Source organism: Frieseomelitta varia, unplaced genomic scaffold, assembly GCF_011392965.1.
Source record: "Frieseomelitta varia isolate USP_RPSP 00005682 unplaced genomic scaffold, Fvar_1.2 scaffold_580, whole genome shotgun sequence".
NCBI classification, from domain to species: domain Eukaryota; kingdom Metazoa; phylum Arthropoda; class Insecta; order Hymenoptera; family Apidae; genus Frieseomelitta; species Frieseomelitta varia.
In genome coordinates, this window is record NW_025110346.1 from 50,864 (window position 1) to 71,044 (window position 20,181).

General features: G+C 36.6%; 1 protein-coding gene and 1 long non-coding RNA gene across 9 annotated transcripts in view; both read right to left on the reverse strand.

The window, feature by feature from the left end:
* Positions 1 to 1,791: 1,791 nt before the first annotated feature.
* LOC122534253 (NGFI-A-binding protein homolog) overlaps positions 1,792 to 20,181 on the reverse strand; it is a 25,587-nt gene continuing 7,197 nt past the window's right edge. The window contains exons 2-11 of one of the 8 annotated variants that reach the window (XM_043664717.1): positions 6,823 to 6,924; positions 6,329 to 6,466; positions 5,790 to 6,100; positions 4,653 to 4,865; positions 4,393 to 4,547; positions 3,911 to 4,013; positions 2,960 to 3,030; positions 2,675 to 2,786; positions 2,544 to 2,600; positions 1,792 to 2,395 (exon numbers count right to left, since the gene is read on the reverse strand). In XM_043664717.1, coding sequence (XP_043520652.1) covers positions 2,288 to 2,395; positions 2,544 to 2,600; positions 2,675 to 2,786; positions 2,960 to 3,030; positions 3,911 to 4,013; positions 4,393 to 4,547; positions 4,653 to 4,865; positions 5,790 to 6,100; positions 6,329 to 6,466; positions 6,823 to 6,924 — 1,370 coding nt within the window. In that variant the 3' untranslated portion in view covers positions 1,792 to 2,287. The other 7 variants (XM_043664716.1, XM_043664715.1, XR_006307857.1 and 4 more) reach the window with 7 other exon arrangements.
* LOC122534254 lies at positions 13,471 to 16,185 on the reverse strand. The gene is made up of 3 exons (XR_006307858.1): positions 15,849 to 16,185; positions 13,935 to 13,936; positions 13,471 to 13,482 (listed from the first exon to the last, which is right to left on the reverse strand). It is a non-coding gene; the product is annotated as an uncharacterized LOC122534254 (long non-coding RNA).

Genomic DNA, 20,181 nt, shown 5'->3' on the forward strand with positions numbered 1-20,181 from the left:
CAAGTGGCTGTGCGCCTAGCGTCGAAGTCAACCGATATTCGATGTTAAGCAAACAGAGTGCGGAACCGCTAGGATGGGTGGGGACCATCCAGCCTAGCGAATAGTTACAACAACAACAAGCGTCTGGGGTAAGGAGTCGCCTGCCATCAGCCCCACTGAAGAGTCTAGGCAGCGACTCTGAGACGAAACGCACAACCTTTCCTCACCTTACCCACATCATCACTTCCTACATTATCCTCGCATTATCATCGCCATTTCAATCCCTTCAAGCTTGTAGCGACCTATAGTTCCTCGAGTACGAGTTTCGAACACCAATTTGCACAAGCCGCAAGTGGCTGTGCGCCTAGCGTCGAAGTTAATCGATATTCGATGTTAAGCAAACAGAGTGCGGAACCGCTAGGATGAGTGCCGTGTCCAGCATAGCGAGTAGTAGTTAGAACAACAAGCGTCTGGGGTAAGGAGTCGCTGCCATCAACCCCACTGATGAGTCTAGGCAGCGACTCTGAGACGAAACGCACAACCTTTCCTCACCCTACCCACATCATCACTTCCTACATTATCCTCGCATCGTCATAAACACTTTCAAGCCCTTCAAGCTTGTAGCGACCATTACACCTTCAAAATTAATACCAACGCCATCTACACAATCTTTCTGTCGAAAAGTACGATTCCTGTAAATCGACACCGCAAACTGTAAATTGTTATTCTATTTTTATTATCACTAGGGAGATGTTATTACCTTGTTTACTTGTTGATAGAGATGTATATATAGACTCCATTTTAGAATTAGTTAGTCATTCCTTAATTAACATTTGTAGAAAACAGTTATCTATTTTTGCTATAAACTTTATTGTTATATAATTTATTATAATTTATTAAAAGTTACTAAAGTCACGAAGTTCTTATTTATTTGTAGTATTATAATATTATCATCATAATCACTACAACCTCGTAAAACAGAGAAATTTTCGTTTACGAAAAAACCTAATTTAGCGAAATTAATTGTGAACTTGTGATTGTGTTACTCTAATTAGACCCTTAGCTTTCTTTTCATACACCATTTAACCCTTAAAATGCAAAAATAAGTATTTTTATAATTAATTAGTACCGCTGAGTTACCGCTAGATGGCGCCACCATGTCCATTTTGTGACAGTTCGCACTAATTAAGAGGAATAATTTACAAATTTTTTATATACTTCCTTAAAATTAGGCTCTCCGCTTTCTTTCTATGTGTGTTTTGTCCTAGAAAAACGTGTGTGTAAAAAGTTGAATTTTTTTTTCAATAGATCGAAGGATGTCTTTGTCGCACACTGTTGCTTTCCTTGTCTAGCGTCATTAGACAAGGAGGGCACTAGCGTGCGACAAGGGCAAACATGTAAATGCGGAAGACAAGGAGAGCAACAGCGTGCGACAAGGAGGGCAATAGCGTGTGACAAGGATAGCAACATAAATTAGTTCCACCTTTTCGTTGCTACGCAGTGCTAGTGTTTTAAGGTCCAGAAATTGACCAAATTTTTATTTGCAAAAAAATGGAATTAAGAGAATCAATTTGCAAGCTTTTGCTGTTGTTTTTCTCAAATTAAATCCTCAGCTTTTTTCCTATATGTCTTTTGATCTTTAGAAACGTATGCATAAAAGTTTACAGATTCTACTCTATAGATCGAATATGTAATTATTTAACTACTCGTAACTATAATTTTAAACCACATAGAATGCCAATTAATTGACATTAAAATAAATATTAAATAGATATCAAACAGATCTAAGAAATATTCGCAATAACTGTTTTCATACATATTTATTAACTTACATAAATTGCTATAATAATCTATAGATCGCTTTAAAAATACAATACATTGAATAAAAAACGTTCATTGTATATTTACAATTTATAAATTTAAATCTTGTACAATACGCAATTGCATCTCAAACAACGTACGTTCTTTTTCTTTTTTTTTTTTTATATTTAAAGAAATAGGTATATACAATGTCCAGAAGTGTTTTCTATAGTTTAATAAGTACAAAGAATTTATTAAAACTACATGACCAGTGCCGCATTAGCATATATTCGTATGCTTCATAGAAATCAATTGCAACATCCGTTAATTCCAATACTTGGATAATTTTTAATAAAGAAATCTTTACAAATGTAATAACCAATCAATGTAATCAATAAAAGTTACATTATAGAGAACAATACGACAATGGTCAAATACACATGACAATAATACTAATTGCAATACAGGCTGAAATATATTTCTGAGAATACAAATTTTTTTAACAATATCACAGTGTTGGTTTCTCGTCCGTTGGTTCCTCCTTTATGGGATGATTACACTCCATTAATGCAGGATTTGCCACAGCAATTATGTTGTCGCCCCGCGAAGCTATTACCTGCATTTGGATCAAATTGAGAGTTAAAGTTGACTTGATTGATAAATGTTCAATTACTCATTTTGTATTTACTTAAATTAACGTCACTGTGCATGTATTCTTATCATTTATTAATCAATAAATAATAAATTGATCTCAACTTTGCTACCTTAAGATTGAAATCACTTTCCTTGTCCGTGTTATCCGCTTCAGCTTCATTAGTGTCCTGCAAACGACGAATATTGTTAACTTCTATCAATCACGATACATACCCTACATTAGAGCAGTTCATTCGCTCACGTGTATCGATGAAGACTCCTCGTTCGAGAAGGAAAGTTGACTGTCAGAGTCGCTGATCTCCTCGATACTCGCACTGAACATACCATTGTTATTCTTCTTCCTCCAAACTGGACTAAAACAAATGCAAATGTCTGAACATCAATATATACTTGCAGAGTCGACAAAGTTTATGATAACACAATAACCAAGATTTTGGCGATAGAAACTTATGTATTTTATAGCACATTATCCATCTACGAAGGAGCATGGAGAGTATCGAGATCCATTTGAGCTCAAAGTAATCACCTTGAAGATCTATGTCTTCTGATTGTTGAGTTACTTATGTCCATTTCAGGGCAACGTAGATCCAACTCCTCCTAGAACAGTGAACTGCTACAGACAGTAGAAGGTGACAGATGTAACGTAGAGAATGAAAAACAGAGGAGAGCTGATAGCTATATTTGATCACTATATATACACAACTCGTAAAGACACCAGGAGCAAAGCATGGAGTCCCAACGAGTGTGGTTGAAAACAATTCGTTCTAGATGGTAATTTCATATTTTCTCGTTTTTCTAAAAATTTGTTAATTTGACAAACATAAAGGTATGCAAACAATTAGTGCGAAAGCCATGCATGTTACGCAAAAGCTATACTTGACCTTTTCCGCCTGTGCTTCACGTATATCAATTGTAGTGGTAGTTTACATGTTGCAATTGTTTACGTGCTGGGTGCATAGTTAGTTGTTAGCGTTCATGCGAGTGCAGCAGCTCGTTAATATGCCAACAATTCCAGATCAAATCACAACTATGGGAGTCCATCAAGAATTTTGGAATTATCATTATTTTCAAACTGTATATAGTTTTTCCAACTATTCGCAATACTTTAAAAAAATCGTCGATTTTATCCCGATTTTATTAATCATCACTTAATGATTTCCTTTAATTACTGATCATAAAAAATATACAAGTATTGTTTCAACTTATCTAGCAGTTGATATTGTGTACGTTAGAAGGAAGCTTTTTTGATCGTTTTTCTCATACTAAATTGATCGAATCTTTAAATAAGAATATTCAACATAATTTCCAATGTAATTTAGGTATTATGAAATCTTTCCTATCTAATTTTTTCATTAATCGTATAAACATAGGTCGCATTTAATTCATACGAAAATCCCTGACTTTGTCCCAAGTTTATGATGATTCTGAACTGGAATCACTTGTACATGGCTTATTATTATGGTCGAGGTGAGCTAACCTGCGTCGCATCTTCGTTCTCACCCTCAAGCTCGAGCTTTTGCCGCTTTGTACGCTCGGGTTCGTTTTCTTCGCCGTTCTCACGTGTTCTCGACACAGACAAACTAAAGCATTTCAAATATGAATACAATGTCCTGATTCAACTTCCAAAATTACACGTAAATATTTGATTCATCATTTTAAATCTTCAATCTTTTTTAAATTAATGAAAAGAATCGAGCACAAGTACAATTTTATCTTTATTTAAGAAAAACCGCACAAATATTTGTGGCTTTTTGTTACCTACTGCCTCTTTTAAATTCTATCACCTACATCGACAATACACCTTCGATATTTCCATCTTAAATAAGTTAACAATATTTTTGATAAGAAGCTGAAGATACTTACTAATGATTTTTTGAATAATGATACCCAGAATCTCTCACAACACGTCGGGCCAAAGGAAAAAGTTCATCTCTTCTAGTAAGTAGGGCAGGTACGAACCTGCATATTTGTGCAGCAGCCTCGTTCACTGACACCTCGTGCAGTGTCAGTGGTTTCTCCGGTTTCCTCTTACAGTCAAATCTCCCATAAATTGCTGCGTATTTTCGAATCTCCTCCATTCTACGTGGATCGCTATCGGGCATAGCCATTACCATCTGCAATTACAGTAAACACAATAGGATTGCATAAAATTGATAAAGATTTGTAAATCCTTGCAAACAAGTATAATATATATATATATATAAAAACGTGATATTTACTTCTAAATTTTTGCAAATCTTCTTCTTAACGTTATGAGGTTTTGGGTCCACGGGTCGAATGGTAGCTGCAAGTCTCTCAGCCGCCTCTGCAAGTCTTTGTATCTGAGATTGCAAGAGGGTCGGGGTGGGTTGCGTTGGACTCGCAGGTGCACCACCACCGCCACTAGGACTTGGCGTTGTACCGCTCCCGCAGGACGACTCGCATGTTCCTACCTGAAAGTAACAACATTTATCCAATTATGTAATTCGTTCACACGAAGCTATTGACACTAAAATTACCAAACTAGTCAAACTGATCGTTTGAATATATTCGTTTAGATATTTTATAAATATAAAACAGTGTATTTTTTTGAGACTTGAACGATTCTTCGTAAAATACATTAATGAAAGCTTGTCTACCCTATTGTATTCTAGTGATTTTCTGTTTCTTGTTAATTTAACGTCTCTATCTCATCTCTGATGAGAAATTTTATCCCTTAGTCGGAAGTTCTAATGTCAAAGGGGGCATTCCTCTGTAAGTGTTGAAAAATTTAATAATTTTCCTAATAAATCCTTTTCAAAAACCGTAGTATTATTTGAATTACAATTTCTTTCACAGTGTATTTAGTTGTTTTCATTGTACAGTGTTAATTCATCTTTTCTTGGTTCTATTTCGCCGGCAATGAAGGCACATTTGAAGAATCTGATGAAACATATGCAGATCTTTTGACTGAATACACTGAACACAGTTAGCTCTCGGGTAAGACGATCCGTTTTATTTTCACAAATTACTTGTTCAATTTTAAATCAAAGACGATAACAAAATTATTGTTTCTTGGCTTCTAATACATGAGAGAGTTACTTTGCTAAGATACTACAGGACGTGCACAAAAATCACCTTCTACTGTAACAAATCCAAGTAATTTCTTTTAATTTCTTACAGATTAGAGTACACTAATTTAATTCGAAATTAATAAAATTAGTTGTTTCTTATATTCTGATGCTTTGAAATAGGCTTTTCGCCTATCCTGTGCTTCTTCTGTATGAAAAAAAAAAAAAAAAAAAAAAAAAAAAAAAAAAAAATAACAAAGAAATTACGCTTATCTTCGCCTTAGCGTGGCCATCTCTTACCCTATGTCTATCAATCGAGAGATATACCTGTAATACGCCAGGACTGTGAGAAGTGGCGTAAGGCAGAGGTGTATTGGGGCTTGGACTTTGTCGAAAGGTCGTCGAGGCCACCGGTGCTGTCACACTTGTAACGGATACAATGGGGCTGGTGCTTCTGCATGGTAACGGTGTTAGGGACACGTGCGACGAAACGTAGGGCGTAGGAGTTGGTGTTTGCGTGGTGGTCGCGAAGCCTTGAAGATTCTGCACTTGCGGCCTAGGGCTCACGCAGGGGAATCCAATGCCAGTTGGAGCTTTGCACCCGGCTGTCGTCGGCACCACTGGCGTTTGGAAAAGCGCTGTGAGAAAAGAAATTTTGATCGATCCATTAATCGTCTTAAAATTAACTTTCTGACTTGTCGTAAGATGGAGAATATCTGTGCTTCCGATAATGGAACCTTTCTTTTTTTTTTTTTCATTTTCTTTTTGTTTTTATTGCGTTCATCTCGTACGTTTCTTTACTCTCTTGCAATTACGTTCCGAACTGAATTTCAGACATTTAAGAATTCGATATTGTGGTACTTTACAAGGATTTGTGAGCCACTCTTGCAGAGCTTTCTGAAGTCGTCTGACGTGGAGGGGCTTGCTTGCCATACCAACGAGCGCCATAATTTCTAGAAATTCCTCTTCTCCGGCGTCACACAATTGTTGCACGTCGTCACCGCCTGTAACAGTTCGATCTTTCTCTTTTTTTTCTTTCTTTTTTTTTCGCACGAATTACGGATGATCTTACAAAATTGAAAGGTTTCACTGTTTTATGGTATTTTATGGTAACGTTAGAACTGACCGAGTGTCACACTAACTAGAGTGTAATATTTGTGACAAGGAAATTAAAGTGCAAGGTACAAGAAAAAGATTTCATTAGAAACTCGAGTGTCTAAAAAAAGATATACTGTTACAAGTACATATAAAATTTCCGTGGAAAATTATAAATTGGTCACTTTGATCACTTTGGTAGTTCTAGTGTTAAATTCTTTTCTTTTTTTGAAATTATCGAAGAGGAATTATTACTGTTCGTTACCCATTTCCAGAAGTGTATCGTAGTAGCTCAACAGAGACGCACGCTGCATCACCCTGTACAATTGAAGTTCCGCTTCATTCTGAGGTACGGACGTCTGCACCACTAAATGATTCACGAAAAAAAGATTCATTGAGAGGCAACGTTTGGCTCAATTAGACAAAGCTGGGACAACAATTGTCCGATTCATTCCATAAAAATTCCAACGACTCATTGTACAAATAACGAATAGATAATATCAATATGATAAAATATAATAAATAACAAATCATTAGATGACCTTTTTGAGAAGTGGATCAAATTTTGTTTATTATTTTTTTTAATATTAGCTCGTGGGTCACTAAGTCAGTGGCGTCACTTGAAAGGGGGGAGGGGAGGATGGTAAAAAATTATTTTTTTTTTTTTGGTTCTCACTTTCATAATCCTCTAAAAAGTTTACGTTTCCTTTTTGTTTCACAACTTTTACTTTCGCAAGTGAAGGGCAAAAAATAAATGTCGACGTCAAAAAATTGATATAAAAGGGGTGGCATCGTGCCCAGTCACCCCTGCACTATACATTAGATGTATATACTTTGTTTCTTAATATTTTTCATCGTCTCTCTCTTTTATTATATAAAAAACTAGCAAAGCTACCCATTCTGAGAATGGGATCTAGCGTGTTTCTTAGTGTTTATTACATCTATTTAATCGTATGCACTGTATAAAATTTTTGGACACAAGTAACTCGTATATAACATTCAAGACTTAAAATACCTATATGTATACATAACAAGTCGTGAATCCTCCATAAAACACAATTATGCATTTATTTTTCACTTTTAAGCTCTAACCGAACACGTGTAATTTTCTGAATATTTTTTGAAAAGAGGGGAGAATTATTTTCGAAAAATAATTAAAATTCTTTTATATACATGACGATAGAAGTTTATAAAAATCAACGCGTGAGTCATTTAAAAAGCATGCGTGGGTCGGTGTCGGACTCGTAGGTCCGCCATCATTGATCTATAGAGTGAATAAGATTGTTAAGAATTTACAAATGGGACAAACGGTCAAATTCGATCCTTCGCGCAAAGACACAGCTCTCAGCTTGCTATTAATCCTTCGAAAGTCGCAATTACACAGCAACAGAAGAATGACGAAACAAAGAAAGGAGAGCATTAAAAATATTCTCCGCGATGAGAATAATTCACGTTCTTCGGGTCGGACCCCCGATGACTCGCCGAAAAATAATTTCCCGGCGCGTATCGACGTATCGACGAAAGGGGTGAATCGGTTGATCGATCGGTTCTATTGGCGAGTCCGGTTGGCCGAGCCGATTCCGGAGCTCACCTGAGCGGAGGAGAGCTCGCCACTCGGACACTATGCGGCAGACGGCCGAGCCGCCAGGGTGTCCGACTAGTTTCTTGCAAATTTCGAGGAACTGCGAGAAAAAGCGGCGTGCACACACGTACAGCGTATAAATTAATACCGGTAACCGCTGGCATGGCATCGGACGTCGTTCTTAAAAGAAAGGAGGAGACGGGGGAACAGGAAAGAAAGAGAGACAGCGACAGAGACCGAGAAAGAGTGAGAGGATCGAGTTGTGTGTGTCCCTTCGGGAAGAAAACCTGCGGCGTGGAGGCGCGACGAGGAGGAATGGATAGAAATTAAAACAAAGGGAAGAAAGACAAAACGGAAGATGAACCGCGGGAGGAAACGAGAGAGGAGAGGAGCAACGACAGAAACGAGGAGGAGGAGGAGGAGGAGGAGGAGAGAAAAAGGGAGATATTTAAGGGATGAGTAGAGAGAGGACGATGGAAAGATGTAGAGAGAGAGAGAGAGAGAGAGGGAGGGGAAAAAAAAGAGAGCGACAGGAAGCTAAGAGAGAACGATAGAGAGAAGAAATGCAGAAGGAGATACGGAGCAATACGGGTAGAGCCGGGCCCTGAAAAACCTGGCCGTCAGGTCTTATTACGAACCTGAGGCCCGGTCTCACGCTTATATACACCGACCGAGATACGAGTAAGTCCCTGACAGCAGCGGGGTGACTCGTTCCGCGAGATTTTTCTGACGTTGGCCCCTGCAGCCACGGGGACCTGAACCCACCAAAGGGGATATGTGGATCTTTCTAATGAGGCGCCGATCTCTCACTCCCCCGACAACCGCGCGCTCTCTTGCGCGAGTTCCATCTTCGATGGACTCGCTCACGCGAACGCCGCCTGGCGCAACGTGCGCTGTTTAATAATAAATTACGCGCAGAAGGTGAAAGACGTTGTTTGTTTAAACATTGGGCGCATTGTTACCGAATTCTGAACCGTGTTTGAAATCAGGATTGAAAATATTAATTTCACCGTTTTCCATTGAGGGGGAAACGAACGATTTCGTCAGATATTTGTTTCACAATGATATGCAAATCTATCGTGAATCCATCACATCGTTGTTACATATCAATATCTATAATTACAAGGGATGAGAAGTTTCTTTGACATTGGAACTATCGACGACCAAGGCGTAAGATTTCCATTCAGGGACGTCAAAGTAAAAAAATAATAGTGAAACTTTGTACTATAGTACACAAGCCATTAATTATGTACCACGCGAGAAATCATTTAAATCTCTAAAAAAAAAAAACACACTGTTTCACGTTTTGTTAAATATGTAAATAAATAATGAATTGATCAGTTTGACCGCTTCGGTGGTTCTCCAAGTATTAAAATAACGCTATGTAGAATTCAAGTATGTGTTCAAGTATGTGTTGAGATTATTTTTTCCAAGTAATAAATCATTTATCTCTCTCTCTCTCTCTCTCTCTCTCTCTCTCTCTCTCTCTCTCTCTCTCTGGAAATCGAAATATTAACTATATATAAAATCGATTTGATTCAAACTCGATCGGAAGGAGAACGAAAGTAGCGTTACATTAACGAGAATAGCCATTTAATATAAAACTAAGAATTTCATTGTCGAAAGGCCACTCGCAGAATTATTAAATAAGCATATCTCGGGATGTAAAATTTTACCGCGCCTTGTCGTCTTATGACATTTTGCAACTTAATTCAAATCTTCTTTGAGTTTCCATTAACTTTTTCATACATACGTTCGTATGTATGTATATACATAAAACGTACGTTTTTACCATCGTCCGCCTGTACTTTTTACTATTTTTACATCCCATCCGAGCATTCTTGAAACACTCCCGAGTATTCTTTCGATCTTCTTTGCAATTAGCTTCTTCGACAAGCTACAGTAATAATGAGATACCGATAACGTTCGTATAAAATAAACGAAAGCCAGACGTGCTTTACAGTATCGAGTGTGTTTTATGTGCCATTCGTTAATTAAACATGAGCGATTTTTACACGCTGTGCGTTCGTCTCAAATATTCATGAGGCCTTTGATCACGCGGAAATCAAAATCAACAATGCCCAATCGATGAGAGTGATTCGTACATGATTTATTGTCCATAAATTTATCAACAACTTCTTAAAAAAAAAGAAAAAAAAAAACGAGCAAATACAAAAAGGCACGAAAGGCAGCTCCTGTTTCTCTTTCATTTCTTTTCAACTCCTCTTATCAAGGAGTAATCTCTTCCATTGCGAAACTTTAATTGATCAAATTAAGGGAAACTGCGAAACGAAGAAGAAACGCTCGTTTAAAAGTAAATCAGATCTCGGTTCTCCCCTTGGAGTAAATAATTTTGCGAGGAATTCCTTTGGAAAAAAAGTAGTCTTCAAAAATTTCAATGTTTCATATTTAATTCGAGCCGAGTCTCGCGAATTTACGAGTTCGAACAGATTCGTTCAGCTCCAACAGACTGTTAAATTTCACTAATGTGTAAAATATCGTCATTCTCTCTATCTCAGTTTCTTTCTACATTTTTCCGAATTAATTCCATTTTGTATTTCATTCTTTCACAGATGTCGATCTCCATATCTATATATAGAGTCTTGTATCTATAATGACGGATACTTTTATACGTCGTCGTGATAAATGGGGATCCCTCGAAAATCACAGAATCGGTATTACGGATATCGGTATTTTTAGGTTACTATTCGATTACGTTTGATGAAACCGAAATGATGCGAATATCGGTATGATGCTATCAAAACGATGTTAGGTCGGTAGATGTATTTCGGTATAACCGGTAAATAAAATATTAATATATTAGAAAAGGAAAAGGAGACAATGATCAAATGTTTTCATAAAGCTGATAGTAAATTCGATGACGCTTATACACGTATCCTTTATTATTTCTAATACTAATTTATCGTTGTATCTCCATACAATATCAGCCACGATACTCTTACTTAATTTTAAAAGATGACCGATTTCTCGATACGGTTTTCCTTTTTCTCAGTGAAAAATAACTAATTGTCGTACGTCGATAAATCGAAAGAGGAGTTGAAACAACGATTAATCGTAGAATGGAAGAATATTCCGCTAAATTATTTAAAAAAAATTACTGGAAATATGCCTAAGCGTCTGCGATATATTATATATTATATATTGAAGTTAGGGGCTACCTAATAAAATATTAATTGTTGTTTATTTTAATAATTTTTCAGGTTCAAATGTCTGAACATTTTTGCCACGCTACATTTCGACATAGTTCTGTTTATTGTTCGATATTAAGAAAAGTATGTGCAATAAATAAATAAAATTTACGTTACTATAAACTATAATGAATGTTCTATTATATTATTAAAAAATCAATCCAAATTCACTATTATAAACAATCGAAATCCACAACGATATTTTGAATAGCACGATGTCCGAATATTAACAAGAGTCACTGTACGTAGAAAATGAGAAATGTGTCCTCGTCAGTAAAGCGGTACCGTACCGGTATGTATTTCAGTATTTTTACCGTTGATGGACATCAAATACCGATAAAATACGTATGAAAATACCGTCTTGTACCGGTATTAAAACCGATTTCCCAAATAGCGGTTATATTACGATTAATATGGGAGCAAATACCGGTATAATACCTAAACCTCACCAATATATCGGTTTCAGTCTCTGAGTGTAATACCTAAACCTCAAAATATTTCGGTTTTCAGTCTCTGAAGCATCGATTCGATAGAACCGAGGGAGAAACGGATAATTCGGCTCATTGTAATCAGGCAATGGTAAGGATCCTCTCTCGCCTCGATCGAGTAGAGTAGCTACTACCTCTGACCGACAGTCTAGGACAGGCGGTGCATTTACATAACAACTTTTTTGGCACGGTATAATCGTTTTTGTCAGCGGGGAACACGTACGCGAGTCGGAGGCAGAGTCGTCACGGCATAGCATCCAATACCGCGCGCACCAGGGACGCGCTAAGAAAAACCTGATCCTACCCGTGGCCTCCTCAGCCTTCCTGGGAACGAGTGCGTGCACGCTGCCACTTCGCCACCACCGAGACTTTTCTTCCTCCGTTTGCCCACCGTGTTCACCGTCGGTCGTTCCGTTTGCTTTTCAACCCAGCAAATTCACGGGTCGCACTCTCGTTCTCGGATGATTTGACTCGTCTCGTTTCTTTCTCCCTTTCTCTCCCCCTCCCCCACCCCTTTGCGCGACTTGCTGTTCGAATTTCTGTGGGAAAATCTCCACGATTAAATCCGACATTTTTTTTTTTTTCGAATTAAGTAATAAACAGCCAGCTCTGATCCTCGATTCTTGTCGTCTCGCTGATAACAATTGATAACAAAAGGAAAAATTCAAGAGACAGAGTGTCTCGAGAGTCATCATCGATCGGCGTGGCCGTGTTGCAACAGCGACGTGGAAGAGAAAGAGAGATAGAGAGAGAGAGAGAGAGATAGAGGAAGAAGCGACGTTTCCCTTCGGGAGTACCGTCAAACGCTTCGAGGAGAATCGATAAGTCTAACGTAATAGATAAGAGAGGAGACTCGCAGGAGACGAGGAAGCGCGATGGATGATGCGGGGATAGGGGGAAGGATTAAGAAAATAGCCGTTCGATGGAGAACGGCGTTACAGTTTTACGGAGCAGAAGCGAACTTTCTATCGCGCATGTCTAAAGCTAATATAAGAAAACAACAACTGGCAAGTAAGTCGTACGTTAGTCTACGTGTCTTCGCGCGTACCTACTCGTAACGTATATATGGGAATTTAATTAAATTAGAGCAGAGTTGCAAATAAACTGACGATCTCTAAAGTCTGAGATTCCTCGTTGCAGTCGTGAAGCATAGGGTGACATGGGGACAATTGATCTTTTGATGAATTAACGTGGAATTGGGTATTTGACAAGAGTCCATGTAGCAATCAAAGAACGCTTTAGGCAAACAATATAAATTTGTAAGTCGATTCCACGAGAAGACGACGACTGTATTATATCGTTAATGAAATTTTCTATTTCTTTCTTTTTTTTTTTTTGCCTAAACTTCATCCAGTTTTGTTTGATCAATCTATCTATACACGAAGGAGGTAACGAACGAAAAAGGAACAGAAAAAAAAAAAGAAGAGGAGAAGGAGGAAGAAGAAGAGAAGTTAGGAGGGGCTAGGCAGAGAAAGAAGTGATAGAAGCGGGTTAGAAGCAGCCATCAGCAGATGAGGGGGGGTGGTCGAGGGTAAAAGACGTTCGGTTAGACGTGGTCTAAAAGAGAAGAGAGACGAGGGTGAGAGCTGAACGAGTGCTATAGCTTCTTTGTTCGATAGCTCACGGGTGCGGACGCTCTTCCGATGCTACGCAAAAACGAGTCTAGTTTCTTAGAAGCGGCCGTTCTCGCGCGGCACCACACACCAGTGCCAGTGGAGGCAGGCAGTGGTGGCGGCGGCGGCGGCGGCGGCAGCGGCAGCAACAGCAGCAGCAGCAGCAGCAGCAGCAGCGGTTAGTATTTCGCTTTTTACTGGCATTGTAATCAAGGAAGGGTTAGGTGAGTTTTTGTCTAGTGCCTCTGCCGCCGCTTGGACAAAACACCGGACAGATGGACTGAGTCGCCGTTTCGATCCCCCTACCTTACCTTTCTGTCCCCTTCTCGCTACTCTCCCGCCCCTCCGCGCTTTATCTAGTTCGCGCTGAAGCTTTTCCCTTCTGCTCTTCTAGCTGCCTCTCCGCTTTTCTTCATCTTCTTCTTCCTCTTCTTCTCCGCTGGTCCACAGCCTCTCCCCTTGGTTTCTTGGTTAGGTTGGCCCACTCCTCCTCTCCTCCCCCCCCCTCCATCCTCCTTGGCTATCTACCGTTCCCGTCCAACAGCCCCTCTTTTTATCCTTCTAGTCTTACTAGGCATCGTGCGCCACCCCTTCTTCGTTCTTCTCCTTCTGCCTCTCTCTTCTTCTTCTTCTACGTCGGCTGGCTATATCTGCCAGCTTTACCTTACCGTTTTCGTTCCCTGCAGTTACCCTCCTCAGCTCCTCCCCCTGATATATACGAGCACCAGGCACCGGGCTCCTCTAGGATACTATTTTACTTATCCCCACTTTTTGCACATGCTCTCTCTCCTACCGACGAGGTGAACTCTCCTTCGACGAGGAGGCAGGAAAAAACTAATTTGCTGGTCAACGATCACTGGCAACTGAAGAGAGAGAGAGAGAGAGAGAGAGAGAGAGATGATGCTAGAATGCCAGGGGGAGAACGTACAGAGGATATTTTAACGAGGGAAACGAACGATTTCTTCGGGTTAATTGTTGCCGGTGGATCTTTGGCTGTTAGGTGGCGCGTAGGTCTTTTTTTTTCTTTTTCATTTTCGACTTTGTTTTAGTTTAATTAGGGAGAAGTTGTCATGATACTTGAGTCTAAAAGTATTCTTCGCAAATCCTCAGGAAAATAGAAAGTAATTATCCTTTTCTTAATCTTACAATGACCTTATGATATCGTATAACTTGATCAAACGATCAACTATAATTCTATAGTTATATAAGTCTATAGTTCTTGTTACTTAACTTATATAGTTATATAAGTAAGCATATAGTATAAGTATAAAACTAATTCTATAGTTTTATATATATATATATATATATATATATATATATATATATATATAAAATTCTATAGTTCTATTCTGTATAATTTTGTATAATTCGTTAGCAGAAGCTTCGATCATACTCTCCTATGACATTATAAAAGTAAGGGATACGGCTCCGATTATTTATTTATTTCCGACGTTGTTTTAATTTAATTAGGAACAAGTTGTCACGATAATCGTTGATTGAAACAATGCCTTGAATTCTAAAAATTATTCTCAGCAAATACTCAGGCAAATAAAAAGTAATTATCCTTTTCTTAACCTTACAATGACCTTATGATATCCTCTAACTTGATCAAACGATCAACTATAATTCTATTCTGTATAATTCTATAGTTATACAAGTCTATAGCTCTAGTTACTTAACTTATATAGTTATATAAGTCTGTAAGCATATAGTATAAGTATAAAACTAATTCTATAGTTTTATATATATATATATATAAAATTCTATAGTTCTATTCTGTATAATTTTGTATAATTCGTTAGCAGAAGCTTCGATCATACTCTCCTGTGACATTATAAAAGTAAAGGATACAGCGCCGATTATTTATTTTTTTCCGACGTTGTTTTAATTTACTTAGGAACAAGTTGTCACGATAATCGTTGATTGAAGCAATACCTTGAATTCTAAAAATTATTCTCAGCAAATCATCAAGCGAATAGAAAGTAATTATCCTTCTCTTAACCTTACAATGATCAAACCTTATACTTGATCAAACGATCAATTATAATTCTATTCTGTATAATTCTATAGTTATATAAGTCTCGTTACTTAACTTATATAGTTATATAGTTACATAAGTCTGTAAGCATATAAGTATAAGTATAAAACTAATTCTATAGTTATATATATATATATATATATATATATATATATATATATATAAAATTCTATAGTTCTATTCTGTATAATTCTGTATAATTCGAGTCGTTCGTTAGCAGAAGCTTCGATCATAACCCCCCCCCGGTGACATTATAAAAGTAAGAGGGTGCAGCGCCGCCAGTGTGTCGATTGGAGCCACGGTGATGAAAACCAGGCATTGTAAATAGGTTATATTCGGGGGTAGAAATACCTCGGTCGACATTGGTTGGGTACCGTTTTTAAGCACGCCAGGGTGGGGCCCGAATTCCATTCCCCTTGCAACGGCCAACCTCCGTCGCTTTTCCATCCCCTACTGTTTAAAACTTCTCTCCCTCCCTTAAGCGCATTTTAAAGTATGGTCGGCCGATTTTGTGCCCGCATACCGCGCCATCGAGAGGGAGAGGAAAAAAAAATGGCAGTCCGTTAAAATCGCAAAACACCCAGGACTTTATTTGGTACGAAGGCGGGATGAACCTTGTCGATCAGGCTGTCGAGTGCGATATGCTACTTACACGTCGTTTTATTCACGGCGCGTCCGAGGTGTATCGTTCGAACGAATTGCACATTTTTCGAAAGTTATTCGAATAAATTAACAATTTGACGAACGAGACAAACTGTACTCGGTGCGGTGGTATTACGATATAAATAAATACAAAATCTGTTCGATAAGTAAAGCTAATTGCTAATAGGATTGTTATTATATTAAATGCAATATATTTGAAGTTATTGCAACATGGATTTCTCTTTTATTTATTTATGATCCAAAGATGTTCGTGGTGGTTGAATTTACTGAACAGTTTGGAATTACCAACGATTAAAGCATAAAATTTTCATTAGAGACATTGAAGACACAGAAAAATAGGGAAATTTTGTAATACTTTATAATGGCGTATGTGTTTTTATTTATGTATTTTACGAAAGGTTATTTAAATCGTTAAAAATACACTGTTTCGTGTCTATAAAATGTCTGACAAAAATTATAAATTGGTTCGTTTTGACCACTTTGGTAGCTCTAGTGTCAAGTTCATCGATGCCAAAAATAAACGTCTACCAACGCGGTTTGAATAAAACAAAAGGAATTGCAAAAACAGCTGTGACGTATGTTCGCGAATCAACGAAATATAAAATATCTAAGAGAGATGGGCCAACGGTTGTATATTTTTACCTACGATTATAATGTTAATTCGTAGACTACGGTTCTGAAAAAAATTCCCTTCGTTTTTGAAAGCATCATGTTTCAGCGTTGATAAAAGTGACTGCACCAATATTTCCATAGGAATTAGCAAAATTCGACGAGTGCATTGGTCTGACAAAATACGCGGCTTTTTCCCTTATTTCTCTCTTTGCAGCTTCTGTAAGGAAAATTCAATTCGCCAGGTTTTAGTTTGTGTTCAATTCTGTAAGGACAGTTGGAAGTCGAATTGAAGTAGCTGCCACAAATACAAAACGCGTGCAAATGCAAACATTTCTCGAGATTTTGATAGCGAAACGAATGAGATAACGATCATATCTGACGGCTCGAGGAATTCTGGTCTGATGCGTTTCTTCGACATTCGGCGGAGAGTAACCGGAGAGTAACGAAAAAGAAGATACTTAATCTAAGTTTCTGTTCGGAGAAACGATGATCCGTCCTCCGTTTGCGGTATGGCGCAAAAATAGACAATCCCGAGACCGAGAAATAAAATGCAGAAACTGACGGTGAACAAAATGAAAGAGTTCGGAGGTCGACCAAAAAGATTCGGCGGCCAACGTAACGAAAACAGATTGAATAAAAAGCCGCACGACAGGCTTCCACCGAATAAACAGGATAAATCTGGATTCCTTCGCAAATAGCGATGAGTTTAACGATATACTTGCATAATAATCGTTTTTGCACCGTGTGTCCCTCCTACCTGAGCGCGGGCCCAACTGACCGAATCGACGTCGTGAACGCGTACCAATCAAATGCTTCGGTAGAGATGAATTTAAACTGTTACAATTTTATTGAAAAGAAAAAAAGGAAAAAAAATTGTAAAATTGACGATAAGTTTTACATAGATAACTTTGAATTTTAAAGCCTGAATTTTATTTAGTTTCAAAATGCATCGTACGTTTAGAATAATCTAAGGTGTTTTATATAGATAACTTTAAATTTTAAAGCCTGAATTTTATTTACTTTCAAAATGCATCGTACGTTTAGAATAATCTAAGGTGTTTTACATAGATAACTTTTAATTTTAAAGCCTGAATTTTATTCACTTTCAAAATGCATCGTACGTTTAGAATAATCTAAGGTGTTTTATATAGATAACTTTGAATTTTAAAGCCTGAATTTTATTTACTTTCAAAATGCATCGTACGTTTAAAATAATCCAAGGTGTTTTATATAGATAACTTTTAATTTCAAAGTCTGAATTTTATTTACTTTCAAAATGCATCGTACGTTTAAAATAATCCAAGGTGTTTTATATAGATAACTTTTAATTTCAAAGTCTGAATTTTATTTACTTTCAAAATGCATCGTACGTTTAAAATAATCCAAGGTGTTTTATATAGATAACTTTTAATTTCAAAGTCTGAATTTTATTTACTTTCAAAATGCATCGTACGTTTAGAATAATCTAAGGTGTTTTACATAGATAACTTTTAATTTCAAAGCCTGAATTTTATTTATTTTCAAAATGCATCGTTTAGAATAATCTAAGGTGTTTTACATAGATAACTTTTAATTTTAAAACCTGAATTTTATTTACTTTCAAAATGCATCGTACGTTTAGAATAATCCAAGGTGTTTTACATAGATAACTTTTAATTTCAAAGCCTGAATTTTATTTACTTTCAAAATGCATCGTACGTTTAGAATAATCTAAGGTGTTTTATATAGATAACTTTTAATTTCAAAGCCTGAATTTTATTTACTTTCAAAATGCATCGTACGTTTAGAATAATCTAAGGTGTTTTATATAGATAACTTTTAATTTCAAAGCCTGAATTTTATTTACTTTCAAAATGCATCGTACGTTTAGAATAATCTAAGGTGTTTTACATAGTTAACTTTGAATTTTAAAGCCTGAATTTTATTTACTTTCAAAATGCATCGTACGTTTAGAATAATCCAAGGTGTTTTACATAGATAACTTTGAATTTTAAAGCCTGAATTTTATTTACTTTCAAAATGCATCGTACGTTTAGAATAATCCAAGGTGTTTTACATANATTTTAAAACCTGAATTTTATTTATTTTCAAAATGCATCGTACGTTTAGAATAATCTAAGGTGTTTTACATAGATAACTTTTAATTTCAAAGCCTGAATTTTATTCACTTTCAAAATGCATCGTACGTTTAGAATAATCTAAGTTTTATATAGATTTTAATATATGTAAGGATGGGTAAGTGAAAATGCTATAATATAAATTATTATAGTAAATTGAAAAATTTTTTTTGTGATTGAATCTACAATGAAATTTGAATAATAAAGCCTTTACAACTACCCTTGACCTGTGAAATTTCAACGTGTGAACTTTTTTTCGCCATTTTATCGCAAGCTTTGAATATTAAGCGCAGATAAAGAAAATCACTTTCGTCTAAGTTTTCAAAGTTAAACAAGTTGGCGATAAAAAGTCGTACAGCAATTTTCGAAGGATCGTTGTAAAAGAGAGGCGGGAAATTTACAAATTCATTCAGTCGTGAAAAGAACTTTTCAGCCTTTTTATAATTACAGCAATTTATAGCACTTTCGAGAACAAAAGTGTTCTCACTTTGCTATTTATTACATATTGCAAAAACATCCTAGAACAAAACGATGTATTTTGAGAATAAAGTATTTTGAAATGAGTCCAAGTTTATTACTATACAATTTTTTTTTTTTTACGAAATTATAACAGTTTCAATATTTAGCATATTAATAAATGAAATCTATTTCATATTCAAATATTTAGTATATTAACAAGAGTCACCTCTTTTGTTTTCAATTATTTCCTGTAATTAAAAGAAAACATTCAAAGCAATTAATTTTACAAAGATCTTTCTCTAAAAAAAAAAAAAAGAAAATTTCAAAATATCAATGCAGATAGAAGGCGCGTAATGATCGCATAAAAAAAAAAATGTCTGAATCTCGTAAACCTTGGAAGGAGCGTTTCCCACGGGCATCCTGTGAATATAAGATTTTTTTGGCAAGTTTTTTCTCAGGCCCAGCGAAGACGAAGCAAAGGGTTATAAGCAAAACATCAAGGGCCAATTTTTTTTTTTTTTTTTTAAATGAAAGCGCTCGCCACTTTTTAGTCTGACCCGTTCAACCTTTACACACAGCGTTTCAACTTCTGCTCTTTACATTTATCTCACGTTTATGTTACCTATCATAGAATATATTCATAAGGATTAGATTTGACATTGCAATTGAAAATCGTGCGATTCTAAGTGGCTCTGTCAAATTGCTTCGGCTTGGAGCGCCCGTTAAAATTATCTTGAAACTATTTCGAGAACGAATCGTAATTAATAAAAATAACAATGAAAAGAAAATAAATTAGTTCAAATAGCCACGATTGTTTTTTTTTTTTTTTTTTTTTTCTAGTAA